Here is a 13,878-nt window from a genome sequence, read left to right on the forward strand (position 1 = left end):
GCTGGTACCTGGCCCGCTGTTACCTGGCCCGCTGTTACCTGGGCCGCTGTTACCTGGCCTGCTGTTACCTGGCCTGCTGTTACCTGGCCTGCTGTTACCTGGCCTGCTGCACCTGGCCCGCTGTTACCTGGTCCGCTGTTACCTGGCCCGCTGTTACCTGGCCTGTTGAACTTCGGGGACGGCTGATTTCACCACTAATAAACTGAGCTTCTCAGTAACTTTTTCTTCACCTCACACACTAAGTCAACGAAGTCTTTAAAAAAAATTGTATTATTATTATTTTTTACTCATATTGCGAATGTTTATAGTCCCTCACAACATTTGAAAAATCTTCCCAACACGCTCGTGTCCTCGATAATCACTCAACCCCAGTGTGATAATCACTCAACCCCAGTGTGATAATCACTCAACCCCAGTGTGATAACCACTCAACCCCAGTGTGATAACCACTAAACCCCAGTGTGATAATCACTAAACCTCAGTGTGAGAATCACTAAACCTCAGTGTGATAATCACTAAACCTCAGTGTGAGAATCACTAAACCTCAGTGTGATAATCACTAAACCTCAGTGTGATAATCACTAAACCTCAGTGTGATAATCACTAAACCTCAGTGTGAGAATCACTAAACCTCAGTGTGATAATCACTAAACCTCAGTGTGATAATCACTAAACCTCAGTGTGATAATCACTAAACCTCAGTGTGAGAAACACTAAACCTCAGTGTGATAATCACTAAACCTCAGTGTGAGAATCACTAAACCTCAGTGTGAGAATCACTAAACCTCAGTGTGAGAATCACTAAACCTCAGTGTGATAATCACTAAACCTCAGTGTGATAATCACTAAACCTCAGTGTGATAATCACTAAACCTCAGTGTGATAATCACTAAACCTCAGTGTGATAATCACTAAACCTCAGTGTGAGAATCACTAAACCTCAGTGTGAGAATCACTAAACCTCAGTGTGAGAATCACTAAACCTCAGTGTGATAATCACTAAACCTCAGTGTGAGAATCACTAAACCTCAGTGTGAGAATCACTAAACCTCAGTGTGAGAATCACTAAACCTCAGTGTGATAATCACTAAACCTCAGTGTGAGAATCACTAAACCTCAGTGTGAGAATCACTAGTTGATAAGGGTGACTGCTGTATCTCTCTGGAGCTCCACGGGCGACTGCTGTATCTCTCTGGAGCTCCACGGGCTCTTGCGACTGCTGTATCTCTCTGGAGCTCCACGGGCTCCTGCGACTGCTGTATCTCTCTGGAGCTCCACGGGCGACTGCTGTATCTCTCTGGAGCTCCATGGGCTCCTGCTGTATCTCTCTGGAGCTCCACGGGCTCCTGCTGTATCTCTCTGGAGCTCCACGGGCGACTGCTGTATCTCTCTGGAGCTCCACGGGCTCTTGCGACTGCTGTATCTCTCTGGAGCTCCACGGGCGACTGCTGTATCTCTCTGGAGCTCCACGGGCGACTGCGACTGCTGTATCTCTCTGGAGCTCCACGGGCGACTGCTGTATCTCTCTGGAGCTCCACGGGCTCCTGCGACTGCTGTATCTCTCTGGAGCTCCACGGGCGACTGCTGTATCTCTCTGGAGCTCCACGGGCGACTGCGACTGCTGTATCTCTCTGGAGCTCCACGGGCGACTGCTGTATCTCTCTGGAGCCCCACGGGCGACTGCGACTGCTGTATCTCTCTGGAGCTCCACGGGCGACTGCTGTATCTCTCTGGAGCCCCACGGGCGACTGCGACTGCTGTATCTCTCTGGAGCTCCACGGGCTCATTTCTTTAGGAGACAATGGATCCCGCATTACTTTTGACATTTTATCATTATAATTCAGATTTTTATTGATTAACCATGTGACGATTATTGAAAACTTCACTATTGAAATGAAAATGTTCCACGAAAATGCTCATATACATATATATATATATATAAAAAAATATACATCCTAACTGCCACGTAGATCGGTAGAAATTGTAAGCTTCCCCAAAGTTGAAACTCACCTGCCGCCCATTGTCTCTAATATAGCAAACATAATAAAAACGTGCGATGGAAATCAATTGCCCATCCAACTGATTCGGTCAGACACCAGCCCTGCTGAAAAGACACCCGCACCCGTTGGCAGCGGAAATAACACACCCCACCACAATGTGATGCTGTGTGTCAAAGAAACACCGGAGACTAACAGAGAGAAGAAGAGAAGAGAAGCTTCTGTTCCACTGGCACTCAGCCAAACATGTACTGTAATGTAGTTACTGTTACCTGTAGTTACTGTTACCTGTAGTTACTGTACACCTGTAGTTACTGTACACCTGTAGTTACTGTTACCTGTAGTTACTGTTACCTGTAGTTACTGTTACCTGTAGTTACTGTACACCTGTAGTTACTGTTACCTGTAGTTACTGTACACCTGTAGTTACTGTTACCTGTAGTTACTGTTACCTGTAGTTACTGTACACCTGTAGTTACTGTTACCTGTAGTTACTGTTACCTGTAGTTACTGTACACCTGTAGTTACTGTTACCTGTAGTTACTGTTACCTGTAGTTACTGTACACCTGTAGTTACTGTTACCTGTAGTTACTGTTACCTGTAGTTACTGTACACCTGTAGTTACTGTACACCTGTAGTTACTGTACACCTGTAGTTACTGTACACCTGTAGTTACTGTTACCTGTAGTTACTGTTACCTGTAGTTACTGTACACCTGTAGTTACTGTTACCTGTAGTTACTGTTACCTGTAGTTACTGTACACCTGTAGTTACTGTTACCTGTAGTTACTGTACACCTGTAGTTACTGTTACCTGTAGTTACTGTACACCTGTAGTTACTGTTACCTGTAGTTACTGTTACCTGTAGTTACTGTTACCTGTTGTTACTGTTACCTGTAGTTACTGTTACTTGTAGTTACTGTACACCTGTAGTTACTGTTACCTGTAGTTAATGTTACCTGTAGTTACTGTACACCTGTAGTTACTGTTACCTGTAGTTACTGTTACCTGTAGTTACTGTTACCTGTAGTTACTGTACACCTGTAGTTACTGTTACATGTAGTTACTGTTACCTGTAGTTACTGTTACCTGTAGTTACTGCTACCTGTAGTTACTGTTACCTGTAGTTACTGTTACCTGTAGTTACTGTACACCTGTAGTTACTGTTACCTGTAGTTACTGATACCTGTAGTTACTGTACACCTGTAGTTACTGTTACCTGTAGTTACTGTTACCTGTAGTTACTTTCACCTGTAGTTACTGTTACCTGTAGTTACTGTACACCTGTAGTTACTGTACACCTGTAGTTACTGTTACCTGTAGTTACTGTTACCTGTAGTTACTGATACCTGACACGTGTTTGATTTAACTCCCATCTCTCTGCATTCATTGGCGAGGGCAACAGGCATTTGAAAAAAAGGTGTGATGCTCCTCGTCAAAGTGCAGGCCATTAAAACAGCTTGTGTGTGTTTGTGTGTGTGTGTGTGTTTCCAAAACGATTGCATTCAGAATGATGTACAATGACTGAGGCATGTGTGTTTCTCTCTGTGTGCCACTTCCTCATCTGAACGCAACAAGCTGACCAACTGAATAGGTCAACCACTCTACTACTGGGGGGGGAGGTTGTGGGATTTTGCTGTTTATTATTCGTGTTGCTGACTGATTATTTACTTGTAGACAGTGTTTATTGGACAACTCAATATTTGCATAACTCAAGGTACCAGGGCTCCATCTGGACTCTCATGCCTGGCGGGACCAATTTAACTACTGTGTGTCTGTTGACCTCAGCTGGGTTCACAAAGGGAAATACAGAGCGAGCGACAGTCAGGCCCCAGAGCGAGCGACAGTCAGGCCCCAGAGCGAGCGACAGTCAGGCCCCAGAGCGAGCGACAGTCAGGCCCCAGAGCGAGCGACAGTCAGGCCCCAGAGCGAGCGACAGTCAGGCCCCAGAGCGAGCGACAGTCAGGCCCCAGAGCGAGCGACAGTCAGGCCCCAGAGCGAGCGACAGTCAGGCCCCAGAGCGAGCGACAGTCAGACCCCAGAGCGAGCGACAGTCAGGCCCCAGAGCGAGCGACAGTCAGGCCCCAGAGCGAGCGACAGTCAGGCCCCAGAGCGAGCGACAGTCAGGCCCCAGAGCGAGCGACAGTCAGGCCCCAGAGCGAGCGACAGTCAGGCCCCAGAGCGAGCGACAGTCAGGCCCCAGAGCGAGCGACAGTCAGGCCCCAGAGCGAGCGACAGTCAGGCCCCAGAGCGAGCGACAGTCAGGCCCCAGAGCGAGCGACAGTCAGGCCCCAGAGCGAGCTACAGTCAGGCCCCAGAGCGAGCGACAGTCAGGCCCCAGAGCGAGCGACAGTCAGGCCCCAGAGCGAGCGACAGTCAGGCCCCAGAGCGAGCGACAGTCAGGCCCCAGAGCGAGCGACAGTCAGGCCCCAGAGCGAGCGACAGTCAGGCCCCAGAGCGAGCGACAGTCAGGCCCCAGAGCGAGCGACAGTCAGGCCCCAGAGCGAGTGACAGTCAGGCCCCAGAGCGAGCGACAGTCAGGCCCCAGAGCGAGCGACAGTCAGGCCCCAGAGCGAGCGACAGTCAGGCCCCAGAGCGAGCGACAGTCAGGCCCCAGAGCGAGCGACAGTCAGGCCCCAGAGCGAGCGACAGTCAGGCCCCAGAGCGAGCGACAGTCAGGCCCCAGAGCGAGCGACAGTCATACATACGTTATAAAGGGCTGCAGTCAAAAACATAAAACACCTGCAGTGACAACATGAGGAGGAAATGGACTGACAGAAACAACAACATCAGGTAAGTATAGAGATATATATATATATATTTTAATATTTAAACCCACTAAAAAGTTGTAAATACAACCTTTGAATGAAAGGCACAGTGAAATCAGACACCGCTGATATAAAATACTCAAATGAAACATCACAGTACAAAAGCAGACAGTTATTTACATACAAACCCCTCCTCCAACTACTGAACGAACCAATTAGAATCCTCCAGGCCCCCCGGGGGGGAAACAGGAAACAGGAAACATTCCCGATGACAACAAAACCAGGCGTTTGAGTCCGAAATCGCACCCTATTCCTTATTTAGTGCACTACCATGGGGTCAAAAGTCGTGCACTATATATAGGGAATAGGGTGCCATTTCAGACATCCACAAGGAGATTCTAAATCATAACTATAATAATAACTATAACTATAATAATCCTATCCATTTTTTCAGCCAAACTAGTCGTTATTGCTTTACCAGACAGACAGGGGTCATGAACCTGCCCCCAGACCTGTAGAAGGACAACCAACTTCTGGATCTGCTTTGAATCCCCATAACATTGGCTGGAGATTAGAAATATAGACCATTTTAAAACTCGATGGCTCAGAGTGTTCGCTGAGGAGCGAAGAGGCAACGTTTAATATCGAACACAAAACTCAAAAGAGATTACAACATGTGAGGAGTCAAAATCGGGACTGTTGAGGAAGTACAACAACAAAACAAACCCCACACACACACAGAAGAGTTAAGACAGAATCAGCATTTCCCTTTTCAAACAGAACAGACAGACAGTGGAACTGTAGAGGAGATTGGAGAAAACATTAGACAAACTAGACACTAAAAAGCCATTCAAATCAATTAACGCTAATTCCAGACTCTGTAGGTACCGCAATGGAAATATGACTCAATTCTTCCAAATCACTTCCTGTCCTTGTTCCTTTACCCACACAACACCACTCATCTGAAAGATCCTGATAGGTGAAAGACAGGATGTTCCTCTTTCCAGTTCTTTAACCTCTTATATATTATGCAACAACAGTGATAGTGACTGGTAGTGAAGGAAAGGAAACAAGGAGAGGAGTCTATTTGGAAGTGTTGGGACAGAGCATGTTGACTGGTAGTGAAGGTAAGGACACAAGGAGAGGAGTCTATTTGGAAGTGTTGGGACAGAGCATGTTGACTGGTAGTGAAGGAAATGAAACAAGGAGAGGAGTCTATTTGGAAGTGTTGGGACTTCCAAGTGATTCCACTAAATGTCTTTCACCTTAACCGATGTCAGATCAGAGTTTACACCAAGGAAGGAATTAAGGATGCATTTCATTTTTAACTATTCAAACAGGGGCCCTTATTTAAGCTTGGTTCACCCTTCCCCTGGGCTGAGTTCTATTTAAGCTTGGTTCACCCTTCCCCTGGGCTGAGTTCTATTTCAGCTTGGTTAAACCTTCCCCTGGGCTGAGTTCTATTTCAGCTTGGTTAAACCTTCCCCTGGGCTGAGTTCTATTTCAGCTTGGTTAAACCTTCCCCTGGGCTGAGTTCTATTTCAGCTTGGTTCATCCTGACCCTGGGCTGAGTTCTATTTCAGCTTGGTTAAACCTTCCCCTGGGCTGAGTTCTATTTCAGCTTGGTTAAACCTTCCTCTGGGCTGAGTTCTATTGAGTTCTATTTCAGCTTGGTTACACTTTCCTCTGGGCTGAGTTCTATTTCAGCTTGGTTAAACCTTCCCCTGGGCTGAGTTCTATTTCAGCTTGGTTAAACCTTCCCCTTGGTTAAACCTTCCCCTGGGCTGAGTTCTATTTCAGCTTGGTTCATCCTGACCCTGGGCTGAGTTCTATTTCAGCTTGGTTCATCCTTCCCCTGGGCTGAGTTCTATTTCAGCTTGATTCATCCTGACCCTGGGCTGAGTTCTATTTCAGCTTGGTTAAACCTTCCCCTGGGCTGAGTTCTATTTCAGCTTGGTTAAACCTTCCCCTGAGCTGAGTTCTATTTCAGCAGCTTGGTTAAAACTTCCCCTGGGCTGAGTTCTATTTCAGCTTGGTTAAACCTGACCCTGGGCTGAGTTCTATTTCAGCTTGGTTCATCCTGACCCTGGGCTGAGTTCTATTTCAGCTTGGTTAAACCTTCCCCTGGGCTGAGTTCTATTTCAGCTTGGTTAAACCTTCCCCTGAGCTGAGTTCTATTTCAGCTTGGTTAAACCTTCCCCTGGGCTGAGTTCTATTTCAGCTTGGTTAAACCTTTCCCTGGGCTGAGTTCTATTTCAGCTTGGTTCATCCTGACCCTGGGCTGAGTTCTATTTCAGCTTGGTTCATCCTGACCCTGGGCTGAGTTCTATTTCAGCTTGGTTCATCCTGACCCAGGGCTGAGTTCTATTTCAGCTTGGTTAAACCTTCCCCTGGGCTGAGTTCTATTTCAGCTTGGTTAAACCTTCCCCTGGGCTGAGTTCTATTTCAGCTTGGTTAAACCTTCCCCTGGGCTGAGTTCTATTTCAGCTTGGTTAAACCTTCCCCTGGGCTGAGTTCTATTTCAGCTTGGTTCATCCTGACCCTGGGCTGAGTTCTATTTCAGCTTGGTTAAACCTTCCCCTGGGCTGAGTTCTATTTCAGCTTGGTTAAACCTTCCCCTGGGCTGAGTTCTATTTCAGCTTGGTTAAACCTTCCCCTGGGCTGAGTTCTATTTCAGCTTGGTTAAACCTTCCCCTGGGCTGAGTTCTATTTCAGCTTGGTTCGTCCTGACCCTGGGCTGAGTTCTATTTCAGCTTGGTTAAACCTTCCCCTGGGCTGAGTTCTATTTCAGCTTGGTTAAACCTTCCCCTGGGCTGAGTTCTATTTCAGCTTAGTTCATCCTGACCCTGGGCTGAGTTCTATTTCAGCTTGGTTAAACCTTCCCCTGGGCTGAGTTCTATTTCAGCTTGGTTAAACCTTCCCCTGGGCTGAGTTCTATTTCAGCTTGGTTAAACCTTCCCCTGGGCTGAGTTCTATTTCAGCTTGGTTAAACCTTCCCCTGGGCTGAGTTCTATTTCAGCTTGGTTAAACCTTCCCCTGGGCTGAGTTCTATTTCAGCTTGGTTAAACCTTCCCCTGGGCTGAGTTCTATTTCAGCTTGGTTCATCCTGACCCTGGGCTGAGTTATATTTCAGCTTGGTTCATCCTGACCCTGGGCTGAGTTCTATTTCAGCTTGGTTCATCCTGACCCTGGGCTGAGTTCTATTTCAGCTTGTGTTTCCAGACACAGACAGGGAGGTTCCTACAGGGTCAGAACAGACAGGGAGGTTCCTACAGGGTCAGAACAGACAGGGAGGTTCCTACAGGGTCAGAACAGACAGGGAGGTCCCTACAGGGTCAGAACAGACAGGGAGGTCCCTACAGGAGGTTCCTACAGGGTAAGAACAGACAGGGAGGTTCCTACAAGAGGTTCCTACAGGGTCAGAACAGACAGGGAGGTCCCTACAGGAGGTTCCTACAGGGTCAGAACAGACAGGGAGGTTCCTACAGGGTCAGAACAGACAGGGAGGTTCCTACAGGGTCAGAACAGACAGGGAGGTCCCTACAGGGTCAGAACAGACAGGGAGGTTCCTACAGGGTCAGAACAGACAGGGAGGTTCCTACAGGGTCATGAACACTAACAGCACCTCCCTCTCTTTACCTGCTGAACTGTGGGACTATAGGAGAGGTACCTTCCCCTCAGACCAGCCTTCTGACACACGGTCCTGTTCTGAGATTCATTCAACCCCGAACCATAAGAACAACAGGTTCTGGTAGAAAACACATATTGTTAAGATTCAATGTTAGCAAACACAAGAGTCCTGGTGGACAGAGGGGTCCTGGTGGACAGACAGAGGGGTCCTGGTGGACAGACAGAGGGGTCCTGGTGGACAGACAGAGGAGTCCTGGTGGACAGACAGAGGGGTCTTGGTGGACAGACAGAGGGGTCCTGGTGGACAGACAGAGGGGTCCTGGTGGACAGACAGAGGGGTCCTGGTGGACAGACAGAGGGGTCCTGGTGGACAGACAGAGGGGTCTTGGTGGACAGACAGAGGGGTCCTGGTGGACAGACAGAGGGGTCCTGGTGGACAGACAGAGGGGTCCTGGTGGACAGACAGAGGGGTCCTGGTGGACAGACAGAGGGGTCTTGGTGGACAGACAGAGGGGTCCTGGTGGACAGACAGAGGGGTCCTGGTGGACAGACAGAGGGGTCCTGGTGGACAGACAGAGGAGAGAGGAGTCATTGAGTCAGACACCACATGCTCCATTAGAGTAGCCAGGCGCTCTCCCCCAGGAGAACAGTCCTGCTCTGGGGTCCTGCTCTGGGCCTGTCGATCCCCTTCTCCTGGTCCACTAGCTCCAAGCACCTCATTCTCACCAGCTACCAAACAAAGTCAGAAGGAATAATATAAACCAGCAGTGAAGGACTTCCTAGTTCCCTTTAAACATCTCCTAACGATCAGTTTGGGTTTCCACCAGGAAGGAGACCAAACCACTGCTGTGTGACCAGTGAGGAGATCTCCTGCACTTGAAGTGAGACGAGGAAGGTCAAGGGTTAAGTTCCTGGGGACATGGTCAGGGTAGTAGGCTCTGTTTATCACCTCGCCGTGGCTGAGGAGGAGGAGGAGGAAACTAGTTGGGTGAGGTAGTCCCTCAGCTCCTTGGCGGCCGTGAAGCGTCCGTAGCGTTTTTTAGGGTTGGTACACTCGTCCAACAGCGCTTCCAGCTGGCCGTCTTTGGCTACGTGGGTGGGGGGGTCGTGGAGCAGGCCGCCGGTGGTCCCTCGCCACGTGGCGTAACGCGACAGCAGGTTCTGACACACAGCGTAGTAGTTGTGGTCCACGGTGACGCGGTTACACAGAGACTCCTTGGAGAAGGACAGGCAGGCTTCCTTGTCACAGTCCTCGAAGCGACTCTCGTACCACACGTCATAGTTCTCTGGTTTATCTGGAGAGAGAGAGAGAGAGAGAGAGAGAGAGAGAGAGACAGAGAGAGAGAGAGAGAGAGAGAGAGAGAGAGAGAGAGAGAGAGAGAGAGAGAGAGAGAGAGAGGCAGAGCGAGAGACAGAGAGAGGGACAGAGAGAGGGACAGAGAGAGAGAGACAGAGAGAGAGACAGAGAGAGAGACAGAGAGAGAGACAGAGAGAGAGAGACAGAGAGAGAGACAGAGAGAGAGAGAGAGACAGAGAGAGGGACAGAGAGAGGGACAGAGAGAGACAGAGAGAGGGACAGAGAGAGACAGAGAGAGGGACAGAGAGAGAGGCAGAGGTTAGACAGGTATACTACTGAGAGATATAACTAGGAATACTGTGAGGGAACAGCCATTGTTAGAGTGAGATACTGTGAGGGAACAGCCATTGTCAGAGTGAGATACTGTGAGGGAACAGCCATTGTCAGAGTGAGATACTGTGAGGGAACAGCCATTGTTAGAGTGAGATACTGTGAGGGAACAGCCATTGTCAGAGTGAGATACTGTGAGGGAACAGCCATTGTTAGAGTGAGATACTGTGAGGGAACAGCCATTGTTAGAGTGAGATACTGTGAGGGAACAGCCATTGTTAGAGTGAGATACTGTGAGGGAACAGCCATTGTCAGAGTGAGATACTGTGAGGGAACAGCCATTGTCAGAGTGAGATACTGTGAGGGAACAGCCATTGTCAGAGTGAGATACTGTGAGGGAACAGCCATTGTCAGAGTGAGATACTGTGAGGGAACAGCCATTGTCAGAGTGAGATACTGTGAGGGAACAGCCATTGTCAGAGTGATATACTGTGAGGGAACAGCCATTGTTAGAGTGAGATTCTGTGAGGGAACAGCCATTGTTAGAGTGAGATACTGTGAGGGAACAGCCATTGTCAGAGTGAGATACTGTGAGGGAACAGCCATTGTTAGAGTTAGATACTGTGAGGGAACAGCCATTGTCAGAGTGAGATACTGTGAGGTAACAGCCATTGTCAGAGTGAGATACTGTGAGGGAACAGCCATTGTCAGAGTGAGATACTGTGAGGGAACAGCCATTGTCAGAGTGAGATACTGTGAGGGAACAGCCATTGTCAGAGTGAGTCCATTTCATATCCCTCGTCATTGTTGTGTTAAAAACTATTTCAGATCCTTTTTCCAAAAAGCTGAACTGGAATTGATTCAGACTGAACAAACACTAGTGACAGGAACTGATTGCATTTCACTGTAAAATGGCTGCTGTGTCGTCTTCATTTTAAACATCTAAAAGACCTTACACAGTGTTTCATTAATGAAATGGGAGATGTCGGAAACACAAAGTCAGCCGAGAGCGAGGGTGAGGTACCTGAGCGCATAATTAAAAATAAATAATAATTAATTTGCTGCAGTGGAATAGAGGCACTTTGTTGTAGTGGTAAAAATGGCGCCTTTCATAAAACACATTTAATGCAAATCAACATCATTTTAGATGACTGAAGATTTTTCGCAGAATCTCTTTTTAACACTGCAAAACTGATCAAAATGCCAGACTACTTTGACACTGTCACACCGAGATCAATAAAGACGCCCTTGTCCTGAATCCGCCAAGGCCCAGGTGTGCGAGGAGACACGTTGTACAATAGAAGGAGAAAATTATAGTCCTAAAAAATAAATAAATAAGATTCCCAGTTTCACTGAGTCACCCAATGAAATGCAGTTCGCCTCGCTCCCCGACGACGGTCCATGCCAAAAGCTCATCTCTCTCTCGCGTTCTACTTTGTAAATCAATAACGTTCACTCAGTAGGCCGATTTGGATGTGGATCTACTAGGTCGGGAAGCCTCCAGAAAGATTCGTATTCTCTTTTCAGAAAAAACACAATTTGGATGTGGATCTACTAGGTCGGGAAGCCTCCAGAAAGATTCGTATTCTCTTTTCAGAAAAAACACAATTTGGATGTGGATCTACTAGGTCGGGAAGCCTCCAGAAAGATTCGTATTCTCTTTTCAGAAAAAACACAATTTGGATGTGGATCTACTAGGTCGGGAAGCCTCCAGAAAGATTCGTATTCTCTTTTCAGAAAAAACACAATTTGGATGTGGATCTACTAGGTCGGGAAGCCTCCAGAAAGATTCGTATTCTCTTTTCAGAAAAAACACAATTTGGATGTGGATCTACTAGGTCGGGAAGCCTCCAGAAAGATTCGTATTCTCTTTTCAGAAAAAAACACAATTTGGATGTGGATCTACTAGGTCGGGAAGCCTCCAGAAAGATTTGTATTCTCTTTTCAGGAAAAACACATTTGCTTCCCATCCTGCATTTGAAATCCTGCTAAAAAGCCTGTTTTGTCTGCGTGCTGTTTCACTGACAGATTTGGCATACTTCCTGATTGTAGGCATACTTCCTGATTGTAGGCACACTTCCTGATTGTAGGCACACTTCCTGATTGTAGGCACGCTTCCTGATTGTAGGCAAGCTTCCTGATTGTAGGCACGCTTCCTGATTGTAGGCACGCTTCCTGATTGTAGGCACGCTTCCTGATTGTAGGCACGCTTCCTGGTTGTAGGCACGCTTCCTGATTGTAGGCACGCTTCCTGATTGTAGGCACGCTTCCTGATTGTAGGCACACTTCCTGATTGTAGGCACGCTTCCTGATTGTAGGCACGCTTCCTGATTGTAGGCACACTTCCTGATTGTAGGCACGCTTCCTGATTGTAGGCACGCTTCCTGATTGTAGGCACGCTTCCTGATTGTAGGCACGCTTCCTGATTGTAGGCATGCTTCCTGATTGTAGGCATGCTTCCTGATTGGGCTACACACGCTTCCTGATTGTAGGCATGCCTTGCGATTGGGCTACGCACGCTTCCTGATTGTAGGCATGCTTCCTGATTGGGCTACACACGCTTCCTGATTGTAGGCATGCTTCCTGATTGGGCTACACACGCTTCCTGATTGTAGGCATGCCTTGTGATTGGGCTACACACAATCCACACCTAGTCTATTGTGGCTAAACTACAGGTCTACTCATGGTTTAGTATTTTCAATGATTTAATTTCTTTCTGAACACAGATGTAATTCTATCATTTTGTTAAAGTTATTTCAGGTTATCAGGGGTGATTACAGGACCTCCAGCACCCTGGCCGTAGCTATGATTCTGTCAGGATATAAATTATGATGTCAAACGCTGGAGGGACGAGAGTCGGAGGCTCACGTCTGTCAGAGCAGAGAGGGAATCTCATACACGGGGTGGTCTATACAGTCTATACAGGGGGTGGTCTATACAGTCTATACACAGGGTGGTCTATAAAGTCTATACACGGGGTGGTCTATACAGGGGGTGGTCTATACAGGGGGTGGTCTATACAGTCTATACAGGGGGTGGTCTATACTGGGTGTAGTCTATACAGGGGGTGGTCTATACAGTCTATACAGGGGTTGGTCTATACAGTTTATTCAGGGGGTGGTCTATACAGTCTATACAGGGGGTGGTCTATACCGTCTATACAGGGGTTGGTCTATACAGTCTATACAGGGGGTGGTCTATACAGTCTATACAGGGGTTGGTCTATACAGTCTATACAGGGGTTGGTCTATACAGTCTATACAGGGGGTGGTCTATACAGTCTATACAGGGGGTGGTCTATACAGTCTATAAAGGGGGTGGTCTATACAGTCATACAGGGGTGGTCTATACAGTCTAAACACAGGGTGGTCTATACAGTCTATACACAGGGTGGTCTATACAGGGGGTGGTCTATACAGTCTATACACGGGGTGGTCTATACAGGGGGTAGTCTATACAGTCTATACAGGCAGTGGTCTATACAGTCTATACAGTCTATACAGGGGGTGGTCTGTACAGTCTATACACAGGGTGGTCTATACAGGGGGTGGTCTATACAGTCTATACACGGGGTGGTCTATACAGGGGGTGGTCTATACAGTCTATACAGGGGGTGGTCTATACAGTCTATACAGGCAGTGGTCTATACAGTCTATACAGTCTATACAGGGGGTGGTCTATACAGTCTGTACAGGGGGTGGTCTATACAGTCTATACAGGGGTGGTCTATACAGTCTATACAGGGGGTGGTCTATACAGTCTATACAGGGGGTGGTCTATACAGTCTATACAGGGGTGGTCTATATAGTCTATACGGGGGGTGGTCTATACAGTCTATACAGGGGGTGGTCTATA

The 13,878-nt window shown here is 47.8% G+C and overlaps 1 protein-coding gene across 1 annotated transcript in view; it reads right to left on the reverse strand.

Moving 5' to 3' along the window:
- Positions 1–4,801: 4,801 nt before the first annotated feature.
- LOC110489523 (divergent protein kinase domain 2A) overlaps positions 4,802–13,878 on the reverse strand; it is a 101,080-nt gene continuing 92,003 nt past the window's right edge. Inside the window, exon 4 of the mRNA XM_090199060.1 lies at positions 4,802–9,691. Within this exon, the coding sequence (XP_090055186.1) occupies positions 9,342–9,691 (350 nt within the window). The 3' untranslated portion in view covers positions 4,802–9,341. The remainder of the gene's footprint in view (positions 9,692–13,878) is intronic.

This window comes from Oncorhynchus mykiss, chromosome 15 (assembly GCF_057628025.1).
Source record: "Oncorhynchus mykiss isolate SJ-2025 chromosome 15, ASM5762802v1, whole genome shotgun sequence".
Lineage (NCBI taxonomy): Eukaryota > Metazoa > Chordata > Actinopteri > Salmoniformes > Salmonidae > Oncorhynchus > Oncorhynchus mykiss.